Source organism: Limanda limanda, chromosome 20 (assembly GCF_963576545.1).
Source record: "Limanda limanda chromosome 20, fLimLim1.1, whole genome shotgun sequence".
Taxonomy (NCBI): Eukaryota; Metazoa; Chordata; class Actinopteri; order Pleuronectiformes; family Pleuronectidae; genus Limanda; species Limanda limanda.
The window spans coordinates 5,706,717-5,721,627 of NC_083655.1; the positions used below are offsets into that span (position 1 = coordinate 5,706,717).

Below are 14,911 nucleotides of genomic sequence, written 5' to 3' on the forward strand. Positions count from 1 at the left end.
TTCATTTTGTTTGGGTTACTTTAGAACGAGCCTTTCTATCTCCATCAAGTGCAAGTCCTCTTCCATGAAGGCTGACATGTGACACCACCATGTTTCTACTGTAGCCCAGAGTGGACAAACCAAACAGGCAACTGGATCCCAAGAACATAGACATATATAAGGCTAGATGTCTCGGCCAATGGAGTCGAACATCACCACATGGCGGCCATCTTGCTGCAGGCGGCTCGCTCACCCATAACATTGTGTTGTAGTGGTGCGTACTTTTTAAATAACCATAACTTCCTCAATTTTCAACCGATTTTTAAACTGTTTGGTTTGTTATAAACGTCAGAGATGTAGTTATGACACTGCATAAATTATTAAATTGTTTAGAAAAATAACATAATTATTCATAAGTATGCACTGTCATAGCTACATCTCTGACGTTTATAACAAACCAAACAGTTTAAAAATCGGTTGAAAATTTAGCAAGTTATGGTTATTTAAAAAGTACGCACCACTACAACACAATGTTATGGGTGAGCAAGCCGCCTGCAGCAAGATGGCCGCCATGTGGTGACGTTAGACTCTGTTGGCCGGCAACGCGGCCGAGACATCTAGTGTTTATATATGATATCTATGTGTGACACCACCATGTTTCTACAGTAGCCCAGAGTGGACAAACCAAACAGGCAACTGGATCTCAAGAAGACCTTTAACTTATGACTGCAGGTTCAGTTGGTTTCCATCTGCAACCTCACCACTAGTTGCCACTAAATCCCACACACTGGTATTTTAAATACATATAGAATAAATATTTGTTAGGATTGTAATTTGTTTTAACTTCCAGATTTTACTGAGTTGCATTCGTCATAAAATAAAATAAAATAAACAGTCCCTGAACTTCACTTTGCTGCCTTCTGCCTCACGACTCTGAGCCGCTGCAGTTAAACTCCCTGCTGATCTTTGGCTCCTTTATTTTCTCCAGTCAAGCAGATGCTTGGTAGAGTGGATACGCTGCCAAGGCGTGCTCTGTGGTCGTCACACACTGTGCTGCTGGACCACGATCCTTGAAGGCTGATCCCCCGCCCGGCCAGCATCCACCACTGGAACCGAGCCAGCTGAACAAGAGGGATCACCGGGGTTCAAAGGGGCTGATACAGTAAATTGGCGGAGCCTTTTGTTTCTCGAAGCACTGACTCGTTTAAATCTTCGACATTGACTGTTCCATGGCCACATTGCTTGGTTAAATTTCAGTGGCTCACTATAATTTTCCAGACCGTGAAATATTTTCTGAAGTAAATTATTATCATTTTCAGTAAATTCAGCAGAGCAGTTTTCGGGCCTTTTTGTGATGAGGTGTAACTTTCATTGTTTTGTTGCATATTTTCATTCTCACTCCACCAGACACTACGCTGTCATATACACATGAAAAAAATTAGATTCAGCATGTGGGGATGGATCATTGATTTTATTGTTTGCACTCATCTTGACATTCTGTCAAGCACAGCGAGGAAACATGGCGGGTGGTGGCCGTATCCATGGATACGGGCTGGAGATTGGCTGAGAGCTTGGATGGGGCTGGGGGCTGGTACAGAGGAGCTGAGTTGGCAGGGGTCCTGGCAGTTCGGCTCCCTAATAGAGGTTCTTCTGCACGTAGGCGGCGATGTACTTGACGGCCAGCATGGTCTCCTCACATGTGGGCTTGATCTGAGACTCGGGCAGCAGGAAGCCATAACGACCAGTGTCACGCAACTCGAAGGTGTAGGAATATTTCACTCCCAGGTCATAAGCCCAGTCGTCGGAGCCTCCAGCAGCAGGGTCTGAGGGCAGACAAGCAGAGAGGGATTATTCAGAGTGGGACATGCTGATGGCTTGGGTCAGCCTGGGTGCGTTTTTATGCAAATCGGGGGCCAAAAAATCCTTTGTTTGCTGGAAAAAGCCTTGGCTCCTGATTTCCTCTGAGGCAACAAAGGGTGCGTGTATCGTGAACACATCAGAATGCATAATAGCAGAGGTGAAAATAGACGATCAAGGTTCCTTTCAATACAATATTTCCCCGAGGAGAGTCATGCAGTTGTACTTACAGATGGTGGTGGCACCAGGTCCACTGGTGTAGCGGGTGCCGTACAGACTGCGCAGGGCAGCAGAGGCTCCCTCAGCAACCTTCATCTACAAAGCAGAGAGAAAACACACATATCAAAAGCAATCACCAGGGTTTTGACAGTATAAAATCTGGATATATTTGTATACATGCTGCAGAACACTTTGGTGAATATAAAACCGTTGAACTCCTGAATTTATTGGCCCCTGAGAGCTTCAGAGAACAAGCATCAGTTACCGGGCAACATCTAACGTGAGCGACTATCAGATGCGGCTCATACCAGACCAAGCAGAACACCTGGATGTAATGAGTTGAGCAACAGCCGCATTCGCCATGCATTGCTCTGCTTCAAACAAAAACATGTTTACAGCAAAATAGTAAAAAGCTTCAGTGAGTTTAGGCAGGAAATGAAACCTTCAGAGAGATGCACAAGCAGGAAATTATATTTCTGGACGCACAGATGAGTTATGACGTATCCCCAGAGTTCTTTTTTAGTTTTTTTTTAGTTTTATTCTGTGATGTGTCAGGACAGAGAGCGTAGACAATTACAAGTGAGTAATTGGAATAATAGAGCGGCAGAGACATGTGATCATGCCTGAGTTGGTGTGAGGGAGCCGGAGCAGGGGTGTGAGTGTTAACTACGCAGCCCTCGGACGCCCCAGTGAGAGGTGAGAGAGCCACGAGAACCAGGCATTAGAGCAGAGGAGTAAATGATTTGCAGCAGCTAAGTGTGTCCTTTAGATAAGAGTCGTAATGGGCTGAATTCCTGCTTCAGCTTTTGGAAACACCTTGGTGCTGGGGGGGTTAGAAACGATTCAAAGAACACATTGAATATTTAATTGAAATAAGTAAGTTCTGATTAGCTGATATTTTTTTAATCAAGATGAACATGCGCCCTTTGATAAAGACACTTTCAACGCTTTAAGTCTGCATCCAATTAAGTGCTTCATTTCACACATGCTTTATGATGTGAAACTTATATTTCATTGTGTGGTTATTAGTATAATATATATATCTAGGTATTTGTTGTATCTGTTTTTTAATTCTAAAAAAAACGGGTCTGGGAATTGATAAGAGGGCTTTACAAATAAAAAGTATTAGTATTAGTATTAGTATTATTAGTAGTTGTAGTATATATTTTAAATAATATAAGTAAATAAACAAATTATGTATACATAATCTTACTTTTACAAAAATGAAAAAATGTATGATTTCCAAGTCTTTTGTCAGTATAATCAATATATATATTTATATTGATGCTGTTGATATTTCTCTGTTTATACAATATGAGGAGACAGATTCATCTAAAATTAAAATACACCTACGTGTGATCTGCTGTAAATCTGTTCTTATTGCATTCCAGATGTAAACACTTCCACCACAGCTGTACAGAGCTGCTCACTATAGTGATGCATGTGACACAGTCCTGATGAATAATTATATATTCATTGTGACCGACCAGGCATGTTAGTTTACACAGCCGCTGTGTTCAGTGGAGACGTACCAGCTCGCTGTGGTCCGCTGCCAGCTGGTAGGAGTAGGAGTAGGGGAAGAGCAGCAGCTGGGAGTAGGAGTGGACGGTGAGGTAGGCCTTGAAGATGGACCTGTTCCTGCGGATGAAGTTGGCAACGTTCTGGACCTCGATCTCGGACTCAGGGGAGTAGCCGCAGAAGGTGTCGCTGCAGGGGTTGTTTGAGGCTCCCATGGCTGAAATTAAAAAAGGCATCGTTGCAAAAGAGTACATTTCGTCAGGGTTCTCCGGGTTTCTGATTGGGACGATAGGTTTGTAACAGAAAGCAACAAACCAGAGGGGTTGAGTTTGAAAAATACGTGTGTCTGTTTTTTGTTGGTTGTCTTGTGTGTTTGTTTGTTTGCAAGTATGATTATTACGTTAAGACTGCTCAACAGATTAACATGAAATTTGATGTGAAATCAGTCAGGAAAGACCCCTTTAAACTTTGGTCCAGATCTGGAACAGGGGGCTGATCCAGGACCTTTTTTTTTTAAATCACTTTATTTAACATGGCATTTTTCAACATTTTCACAATATTCTCAGGAAATAATTTTATGGATTCTTGATGAAATACGTGTGGCATATTTAAGGGACTGATTCTTATAAGTGTGTGGATTTTTGTGTGGATTAATTGAGTGTCATTCAAGTCAAAGATATAACCAAACTGCATTTTAGGAACTCCCACTTTATGTCAATGCAACACTCCCTAATAAGATATAGCTTTGTATATGTTACACTTACAGCACCAGCCAGCGTCGAAGTTCCTGTTGGGATCGGCTCCAATGCAGCTGGATCCAGATTTCCTGGAACGAGTTTTCCTCCACATCCTGTTCTGAAGTTCCCAAGTGGATAAAATACGCATTTAGTCTTGAAAACTAACAAATCAACAGATTCTCTAAGACAACAATACAGTACAGCTTCCGTTGGGCTGAACTATAAATATATATGCGCTTGCAATTGGAACATACGCTCTTGTGGGTGTAGTCATAGCCATCAACATTGAAGACAGGCAGGACATAGACATCCATGTTGTTGAGCAGGCTGGTCATCTGAGAATCACTGCCGTAGGTGGACAGAGCCTGAGGAGGATTGGGAAAAAGGTTTAAGTTGTAACCAGAGGAAACATCTGGATAAGTGCTCGCCATGTCCACGTGTCCTCCCTACCTCCTTGACAAACCACTGGCAGAAGGCAGGAGAGATCCACTCTCTGGCGTGGATGCCACAGTCCATGAAGATAGCGGGCTTGGTGGAGCTGGACTTCTTCCCGAGCTGCGAAACGCAATCACGAAACATGCCTTAGATGCAATAACACGTAAAAGTTAGAAAGGTATCATTGTGTTGTGCCCGACATACCTTGAGAACAGTCATGGGACGACCCTCGTAGCTGTTTCCGATCACCTGCTTGCTGATGAGGTCGGAGTTGGAGGAGGAGATGGAGTTGATCCAGGACTGGACCTGAAATTGAAAAGCCGGACGAATAAGAAATAAGAAAATAACTAAACATCATGGGTCAACATTTTGGCTGAGAACGTTTCCGCTTCATACTTTGTCGAAGCTGTTGTACTTGGTGTAGCTGTGGGATCTGGGAGAGGGCTTCAGGTCAGCCTCAGCTTCAACGGCAGACTGCAGATCCTCAATAAGGACCCTGATGAGGGATTAGAACAGTGTCAGAACCCTAGATTTCTTACTCTATCTATGCAATATGTAAAACCTAGATGGTTTATTTGTTGTGACCTACTCAATCTCCATGTCACTCTGCTGCAGGAGGGTGTAAACCATATCCAGGTAGATGGAAGGCACGCGGATGTCCACATCAATGTCGATGGTCACCAGCTTAGCGCTCTCGGGCCTCCAGAAGTCGACCTGCGGATGGCGCCAAAGTCAAACACTTGAACACATTGAAACGATGGAATCTAAGTCACAGCACCTCATCCTCTCATGTGACAAACTGAAAGACGAATTAAATGTCAAAATACCAGAGGGATTATTGGATCTAAGCATGTATGGACATTTTAAATCATGCAATCGAATAAATTAGGAGAATGTGAGTCCAGTTTCTCCTTCCAGCACCATTAGCGGACCGGTGTAACCCCTGCAGTGAGTGAGGATAGCAGCTGTTAAGGTTGGGGGGGTGAGTGTGTGAAAGCATGACAGGTACCTCGATGCTCTCAGCCAGTTCCTTAATGAGCGTCACATGCTCGTCAAGCACGGGCTTCAGACGGAACACCTTCTCACTGGGGAAGATCAAGACAAGGATCACACACACAGAACAGGAGACACAGGAGTGATGTTTTTTTTATTACAGGTAATAGTAAAATAATACTATGACAATACTGTGAGTCAAAAACCTGTAAAAATGTCACAATAGACTGTGGATATTTATTCAATTAGCTTTAAGACGAGCGCCGCTGCCAAAGGAGCCACCAAAGCAAGTCATGTTTTAAAAAGTCTTGTTTTAAAAGAGTTTTTTTCTTAAACTAAGAATTTTTATCTCCACATTCTTTAAGAGTCTGACCCTAATAACAATTTCTTTGCTTTATTTTGAAAATGCTAAATTCCCCCTCTGAACTACAATAAGTAATTTCTTATAAATCTTACAAAGTTACAGCTGTCAGGTGGAAGGCCTCCTCTCAGCTTATGGGACCAATGTTAAATGTTAAATACAGCTCGGAACTAGTTTGTCTAGTTTGTCTGTGAGTCAAAAACCTGTAAAAATGTCACAAGAGGGAAATGGACTGTGGAGATTTATTCCATTATTTTGGTTTTATCTTTCACTAGGAATTCATACATCCATATTCTATATACAGAGTATAACCCTAATAAGTCTTATTTGCTTTATTTTGAAAATGCTAAATTCCCCCTCTGAACTGCCATACATAAGTTCATAAGAATTGTACAAAGTTACAGCTGTCAGGTGGAAGGCCTCCTCACAGCTGATAGGACCAATGTTAAAAAGTTAAATACAGTCTTGCTTGGATTTAGTTTGGCAATGTGCATAAATATTAACATTTACATAGTTTTGATTAATAAGGTAATGGCATTTAAACTGAGTCTACCACTATGATACACAGCCAGCAGGTGATGATACACCCTGTGTGTAGTACACAGAGCTAAAAAGAGGCACAATCAGCCTTTCAAACTTGATATTACAGTCATAGTTTCATACAAGAGAATAAATTGCAGAATTCATAGTTTACCCCTCGAAGCGAGTGTTTTCACACAGGGCCACGGCCACCAATCCAAGGAGCAGGAGGACCTTCATGTTGGGAGTGAGGTCGGTCCGGACCCCGGACGCTTCTTATAACCCCCCGACCTGTCGCCCGTCCACCAATCCCCATCTGTGATGCTGCAACGTGTTATACACCCCCCGCCCTCCCCACCCTATCCCCCGTAATGTGCACCTGTTATTTTTAGGTGTTAGGTGGAGGAACTGGGGGGGGGGCATGATGCATAGTCAATGATTCATTGATGCGAGAGGCACTTTTTTGGAAAACAAGGAGCAAAAGCCATTCGTTTTTCTTATTCTCGATCAAAAATAATCAGTTCAGGTCTTTTTTTTTTCAGATTCTTTTATTTTATTCGTATATTCACAAACTGTACACTTACAGAGTAGAAAAAAAAATCTATCAACATGTTTAAATATGACAAATACAATCACCATAGATATTGACATTGATCACCCAACATGGAGTGTGTGTGTGCGTGTGTGTTTGTGTGTGTGTGTGTGTGTACCACTCTTATTCATACAATGTGTGTTACATGGAAACAGCATTACAGGCAGTTATAAACACTTATCATACAGCGTCACACAGATCACATGATCTAACAGTACTATATAACACATAGGCACAAGTTGTCGAATATGTTAACAGCCGGGAGGATTTTACATCATGTTCTTTGCGACACAGTTCAAATTGTTCCATGTACACAACTGCTGGCAGAACATGCACGAGTGGTGAGCGCAAGATAACGTGTCAGATGGTTTGAGGCCCTGAGGAGCACACAGAATGGTTATCACTGCACAATATGCTACTTCACTGTATCCTCAAGGTATAATGGTGACGGAATCCTGCAGTACATACATATCTTATACATAAATAATGGCAAAAGCAATCTCTAATCATGTATAGATTTTTTCTAGCAGGGGAATTATCTGTATGGTTTTCTACAGTTTTCTTTTTCTTTTCTCTGTGACACTGACAGAAACGTTCGCCTGCATGGATGTGACAAGTGTCGGTGGGGTTGTACTCAGAGGGGGCATGATTACAACTTTACAGCCGTTCTCCGTAGTTCAGTGCTTGTTAATACAGTTGGGGGCTTTAAAAACATGGAATGTCTCCATCCCTTGACTCTCAACAAAAGACCAAAAGAGCAGGGAGAGTGAAGTTGAACCCACTTTCTTTTGTTTTTCCATTGTTTTTTGTATCACTTAACGTCAGTGGAGGCCTTGCTTTTGGCTGTAAGACTCAGCGCCTCTGAGGCCCGGAAGGACAGGGCGCTCATCTTGGAGCTGATGCTCGGGTGAGGCCCGTGCGGCCCCCGTGGCGAGCAGTGCAGCAGCCGCAGTAAGTTCTTGCGAAAGTTTTGCCCCACAAAGCCGTACACGATTGGGTTGACGCAGCTGTTGAAGTAGGCGATGCAGATAGTGAAGGGCATGGCCGTGTCAATGATTTCCAAGAGGACACAGTTTTTCCCAAGCATCAGCTGGGTGAGCACCTGCATGAAGTGGAAAACCTGATGGGGCGCCCAGCACAGGAAGAAGGCCAGGACAGCCGCGGCGAGCATGCGCAGGACCTCGTCGTCCCGGGACCGGGAGCTCTTCTGGATGTGTCTCGCCCCAACCAGCGCTCGACCAATCAGGCAGTAGCAGGTGATGAGGATGATGAAGGGCACCAGGAAGCCCAGCAAGCTTTTCATGAGGCTGATGGTGAGCAGGAGCTCCTTCAGCGGTAGGGTTCCATTGTTTTTGTGCAGAGTGCCACACACCGTCGTGTTAGGGTCCGTGATGTTGTAGACGTCCCTGGTGAGAGCTGTGGGCACGCTGAGCACAAAGGCAAAGAGCCAGACCACCACACAGGTGATCCGTGCGTACACCACAGTGCGGAACCTGCGGGATCGCACCGGGTGCACGATGGCGAGGTACCGGTCGATGCTGAGCGCCGTGAGGAAGAAGATGCTGGTGTACAGGTTAAAAATCGCCAGCCCGGCAGTGGCCTTGCACAGGAATCCTCCAAAGGGCCAGTGATAGCCCCTGGCGGCGAAGGTGGCCCACATGGGCAAAGTGATGAGGAAGGTGAGGTCAGAAACCGCAAGGTTAAGGACAAATATGTGGGCCACGGTCTTGAGCTTCATGTAACAGTAGATGACAGCCACCACCATGCTGTTCCCAACAATGCCAATGACAAAGATACAGCCATAGACGATGGGTATCAGGACGAAGAAGAACTTGTGGTTTCCGGTTAATGCGCACGCCAGATCTATGCCGCCCGTCGCTGCTCCAGTTTTATTCGGCATTTTTCCCTTTTTAGTGCCAGACCCTGGGACTTTTGAAACAGAGGGCCGTGTCAGCAGGGTGCGTCTGTGGCGACTGATACAGGCCTTGGGCGAGGGCCTCAGCGAGTCCTATAAAAGAAACACAACAAAAATGTCACAGGTAGTCTAGGAGAGGAGCAGTCGTTACCGCTGGCACGGCCCATAAACGCTAATCCACACGAGCACCCATGAAAGTGCTCGTCCTACACCAGCTCATTAAAGACCTGCACATTAAAGCCGTCCTGACGCTTTATGTTATTTCTGTAAAATAAGAAGCCATGAAAAACAGATGTTGCATGTTATTCAATATTCCAAAAAATGCACTTTGAAGCGTCATTATTCAGACAGAGTGCGCGCTGGCGTCTTCTTTAAATCGTCTCTCTGGCTAATGAACGGCAACAGTAAAATTGTACAGTGTTTTGTCAAATGGCCCGTCCATCTGGCTGGACCGTCAGCACCCGGAAGGAGAACGTTTATGCCTCGTGTTATGACCTGCGTTAATGAAGGCAGCGTGGCAAAGTGCGTGCTTGGATAACAACGCCATTAAACACAGAGGTAGTGGGGGAGGAAAGCGAAAAAAGAGCGGGTTGAGGCTCCAGTCACTGTAAAAAAGACATGTCACGTTTCAAACCCTCGGTGTGCGGAGATACATTGTACCCAGCGTGAGAACTTCTAATCAGCACACACCTAAACAAACAGGACAGCAGGGATTCGGCTCCGTGGAAACTTTGCTCTGTGAGAAAATAAAACCTGCGTGCTGAGGAAAACACGCCTCAGGGCGAGTGTTTGGTTCATTTGTATGAGCTGAATGTGAAATGGGGGGGGAGAAGAAAAAAAGGGAAAAGAAATTCTCCCCTTTGTTTAGCGTCTTTATCTTTAATAGAACAGCTTAGTGAGCATCATTAGCGCGGCTGATGTAATAATATTAGCATAAGCCTCGTGTATAATGTTGCTGTTGCTGCAAAGTCACTAATTACTTGAAAATTAAAACACACTTGTGATCATATTAAAATACCAAAGGAAACATGCTTTGAAAGCGGAGCTCGGAAATGGACGTGCATGTTATACAACAACATATTATGGGCTGTTTTTAGAGCAGGTAGCTGGAAATTGAGTTTTATATTTTATTTGATGTTATTTGATTTGAATAGAAATAGAAATCCTGATCACCACTCTGACTAAACTGAGGAGAAGTCCAGCCACAAGATGGCATCCTAACGTCAGGATGTGCCTCGCTTCCTTTACAGTGGATTCATCGTGTTCAACTTATAGGGAAGATATATATTTATTTAGACAATATTGAAAAGTTGCTTTTTACCTTTTACCAGAGATCTGACTGCACGAATACGTTTTTAAAAGACTTGCCTGGCTGCATTCCTCCGCCCTCTGGTTGGCATTAGGACAGTCTGAGCCCCTCCACTAGAACTATTTTATCTCCAAGTCTGAGATCTCCTCATTTTCCACCAGGTTACAGTGGATGAATTCTTTAAAACAAAAGAAAAAAACCTTCGCTGCACTAAAGCAACAGCCGTATCGGTTGCAGATGTGGGGCTTGTTGAGTGTGGAAGATGTGTGGGTGCCAAGGGCAACACAATAATGAAATATCTCTGAGAGTTTCCTGCACAGGCCCGAGTGCAGAAGGTGTACGGGGGTAAAGCACCAACACAGATGTCACTGCTTAGATTTGCCGTACGTGTGTGTTTTCGTTCTTTAAGGATTATAACAGTGGGTGGCTGTAAATTAAAACCAAGCCGGCGAGAGCGACAAAACACGTATCGCGATTTGAGGATTTGAGAAAATCTATTCGCTATGGAAGACGTCTGGTGACCCCAAATGGAAATATGGCAAAAAAATGGACGCTGCATGCCTTTTACCAATATTGGAAAGGTTTGGCATTTTATCCGGCCAGTATTTTTCCATGAGGGAGATGCTCGAGGCGAGAGGATGTGTGTGAGTGAGTATAAACACGGCTGAAAGTTATTGCTGTCCCTATACATGTAAGTGAGCCCGGTAATAAAGGTGAGGTGGCACAGGCAGAAGGTGACGCAGAAGCAGGTGATTTCGTCCGGTGAGCGATATACTGGCACATTACTGAGCGACAGCCATAAACCCTGAGTGACCACAAACAGGAAGGTAACTCCACAAGGGCCGCGGGCCAAGCTGCATCCTCTCGGACAAGACAATGGACCCGAGCTGTCGGCAAACACAATGAATAAGATCTCGTCTAGAAGGAAGTACAGGGAGTCTTTCTGCAGCCGAGCGGTGGCTCAGTCCTCAGTGACGCTGCAGAAGCAACATTCCAGCAATAATCCCTCGCCGGGGTTTTTAAAAACAGCCACTTCCTGGGATTTCATAAAAAAATAAGAAGAAACAATATAGAAAAGATGGCAGTGACAGCCCGGGCGAGTCTGAGTTCCCATCAACAGAGCTATCTGCGGCCCGAGCACCTGACGGCTCCGACATGAGCACCACCATCTGGCTGCCCGGAGAGAGAGCCACTCAGACTGCTGGTTGATGGAGTTAATGATTTATATCAACCCATTATAAAGTGAGGTTCATCTTACTGGGAACACACAACCATAGCCGCCCGCCTCATGATTATTTGGCCATTTAGGCCTTTAGGTCAACACCGCGTTCTGCTTTGAACCGGACCTTTAGTTTCCTGTATCTTCTGACCAGTTACTGGATTACAGATTTAACACCTATCTACCCCAACATCAACAAACTTAATTTCTCACTCACTCCCTGTAGAGGTTTAATATGGCTACCTGAGAGTGTGGAGCGCCTCATGTGTGGCCTCCTGCATCTCACTTCCTCCTGTCTCATCTTACAGGGAGTCACTGCAGCTTGTAGGAAACTTGATCGGCTGCAACTTCACCAAAGTGTTGTGGTGCCACGCAATTAAGGAAACTGCAATTTGTTTTAAGAATGCGGCAAACTGCCAAACTTGTCCTTTAGAATAAACACACACATATTTATATTAAGTGTGTTTGTGTCCTGCAGAGGAGCTAATATAAATATTGGCTTCAGACAAACACACACTTATGTGGTATATCTATATATTTTATAAGAGAAGTGTGTTGTTTGTTGCATTTTTAAAAGAAGTTGCACATTTCTCAATTGCCTGGCACCACAGCAGTTAAGTGAAGTTGCTGTCGGTCAAGTTTCCTACTTCAAAAAACTCTTTAGCTGAAGTGACTCCCTCTAAGAAAAGGAAACAGGAGCAGGAACACACTTCTCATTAAACATCTATAGATTTCACACGTGTATATTAAGTGTGTGTCTGTGTGTGACAGAGAGAGAGAGAGTGACAGTGTCCTGCAGGAGAGGAGATAATGGAAACATTGGCTTCCGACACCATAACTGCATTTTTCTGTTTACAACACTCCACTTTCATGTGACTTGCACAATTAAACAGAGGCGACGTCTGTGCGTGAAGCCTTTCCCCTCGTTTCCTGTGATGCATTTTAGGAATCGTGCCCTCTGCACTTTCCCCCCCACAGCAATAACAGAACATATTAACTCATAGTGGGGAAAATAAGCTCCTCTAAAAGTGAAACACATAAATAACTCTTGGTTAACGAGCATGTTGTCAGCAGTGATTTCTTCCTTCTCGTTCTCGACGTGTTTAATCCCTAATATCACGAATCATTTCTCTTTTCTTCAACAGTCTCTCACACTGATGAGGCTGAAAATTCAATTTCGGTTCCCCAGCTTTCCCGACCCTGTTATTCCACTGCCCTCTTCACTTTCTCCCATTTTCCCCGTCCGTCTCGGGGATTACGTTTTTCATCAGCGAGGATTTTTGAATAGCGCAGAGCAAGTGTTTATCAGGAAGTGGATCCAGTTATTTGTAGCCATACAAGACCAGGTCATTTTAGAGAGAAGAACTATTTGCTCAGAGCTTCATCCCTCTCTTCATACATTGGGCACTGACCAGAGGGTTCTACCCTTCGCTGCTGCACTGCCACAGTAGCTGCTTTAAAGGCTCTGCACACACAGGACTTGCACATGAACAAGTTGAACAAACAGCAACAACAGGTGGCAGCGGACAAGTCGCAGAATCCATCTGTAACATGGAATTTTTTAAGGTTTTGGCTTTCATTCCCTGCAAGTGTGGCTACCTGAGATCATAGCAGTGATTTTAAAGCAAAGAAATTACGAGATAAATAACTACAGAAACATTTTCGAGATGTCTAAAATAAAACATACGTATAGTGATAAGAAATAAGTTCAATTTCCTCAGATGAAAGTAACGTGTGGTCTTACCTGTGGTGCTGAACCAGGAGGCTGCTGATGCTCTCGGAGCAGAGAGAGAGAGAGGGAGACAGAGAGACCACCGCAGCGTGCCAGTGACCGCCTCTGATTTAACTTAACTGGTGGAGCGAGACGAGCAGGAATACCGTCTGACACACAAACCCACTCTCTCTCACACACACACACACACAACCACACTCTCACCCACCCACTCGTACTACGCTTTCTCTCTCTCTCCCACACACACACACACACACACACAACACAATTATGAATGAATTATACTGGAGGGAGTCAGCTACGTATTGTCCCGGCCCAATTCTCTCTGGACTGGTCTGCACATACACACACACACAAACATACACAAACTCACACAAGATCTTACACAATAGTACATCTCGTCCTCTCCTCCTCCTTCTACCAGAGTACAATTTCTCCTCTCTCTCCCTCTATTAACGTCTGCTTTTGATCACACACACTCTCTCTTTCATTTAAACTGTATTGCTGCTCTTGACAGGTAAGGCTGATTAAAGTGCCAAATCTGGGCCTGTGTTCTGCACAACTCTTTGAGTGCTTTTAATTCAGCGACGCAGTTTATGTAACCAAACACAAACACACACACACACGCTCGCACATCGCACTTTGCTCAACTTTACTTTTATTATCTCCAGCACCCCTCTGCTTCCACCAGTATCATCTCTCATCCCAGGACAGTCCCCTGTCCCTTGTCGTCTGCACAGCATGAAAGGGACGTCCAGGCTCTGATTGTGATTGGGCCTGTCGACACACTGTATTAATAGCTGCCTCCAGCTCGCCCTTGGCTCGGATCGGGGTCCATCAGGGGGGGGGGGGGCGACGTGACAGGGGGGGACCGGGAGGGTGGAGCGTGGAGTTTGCGCTTATTTCCCGTTTTCCAGCGTGTGATTCAGTTGTCACTCATTTGTCAAGGTGGATGTATTGTTAGGAGTGAGTGAATGTGTGTGTGTGTGTGTGACAACTCCCCGTGGTCAAGCTCTCTTTGTCCCGACTATTTAAGTGTGACTGAGGCCCTTGCTGCTGAATGTTAATAAAAAGAATAATCTGATGTGTGATTAAAGAATTTGATCGGCGTGGAAAGGGAGGTATTCCAAGCGTTCGTGCTCTGCGGTTGTGAAAAGCGGCTGTTACCAGAAGGCATCGCTATTTTTGGAAAACGTCAAACATCCATCACACACAGTTTGGTGCTAAAGTCACGTGTCGCTCACTATTCTTTTCTTTCTCAAGGTCCTGACAGTGTTGAGAAGTGGGTCACATCCTCACCTCTCTTGCAGCTGTCACGGAGACGGATAGTGATGGATGAGGCGGCCCGGCTGTCATCCCCTAAATCCCCTCAGTTTCAGTGTCCGCAGTGTTGACGGTGAAGAAAGCCATCACCTGGGATGAAGACAAACGAGGAAAGAAAGGAAAAACAAACACTCGAGGCCGAGTGGAGGTCCTGTTTGGTGGCTTTTGCTCAGTCAGGTGTGACCGAGTCATTTGAGAATGAT

At 44.7% G+C, this 14,911-nt stretch overlaps 2 protein-coding genes across 2 annotated transcripts; both read right to left on the reverse strand.

Annotated features, from left to right (window-relative positions):
- Window positions 1-1,431: 1,431 nt before the first annotated feature.
- cpb1 (carboxypeptidase B1 (tissue)) lies at window positions 1,432-6,858 on the reverse strand. Its single transcript, XM_061093881.1, has 11 exons — window positions 6,794-6,858; window positions 5,755-5,830; window positions 5,335-5,459; window positions 5,142-5,241; window positions 4,950-5,051; window positions 4,761-4,865; window positions 4,565-4,675; window positions 4,338-4,428; window positions 3,588-3,790; window positions 2,067-2,151; window positions 1,432-1,802 (listed from the first exon to the last, which is right to left on the reverse strand). Exons 1-11 carry the CDS (start codon window positions 6,856-6,858, stop codon window positions 1,615-1,617), a joined length of 1,251 nt encoding a protein of 416 aa, XP_060949864.1. The 3' UTR covers window positions 1,432-1,614.
- Window positions 6,859-7,176: 318 nt separating this feature from the next.
- agtr1b (angiotensin II receptor, type 1b) lies at window positions 7,177-13,479 on the reverse strand. Its single transcript, XM_061093981.1, has 2 exons — window positions 13,398-13,479; window positions 7,177-9,218 (listed from the first exon to the last, which is right to left on the reverse strand). Exon 2 carries the CDS (start codon window positions 9,108-9,110, stop codon window positions 8,022-8,024), a length of 1,089 nt encoding a protein of 362 aa, XP_060949964.1. The 5' UTR covers window positions 9,111-9,218; window positions 13,398-13,479; the 3' UTR covers window positions 7,177-8,021.
- Window positions 13,480-14,911: the final 1,432 nt, after the last annotated feature.

Bases quoted from the DNA above. Each gene is read 5' to 3' on its own strand.
- cpb1 (XM_061093881.1), bottom strand. From the start codon at position 6,858: ATGAAGGTCCTCCTGCTCCTTGGATTGGTGGCCGTGGCCCTGTGTGAA. The intron at 5,242-5,334 runs GTAGGTCACAAC...ATCCCTCATCAG, and splicing joins CAGAGTGACATGGAGATTGA to GGTCCTTATTGAGGATCTGC. The intron at 5,052-5,141 runs GTATGAAGCGGA...TTTCAATTTCAG, and splicing joins AGTACAACAGCTTCGACAAA to GTCCAGTCCTGGATCAACTC.
- agtr1b (XM_061093981.1), bottom strand. From the start codon at position 9,110: ATGCCGAATAAAACTGGAGCAGCGACGGGCGGCATAGATCTGGCGTGC.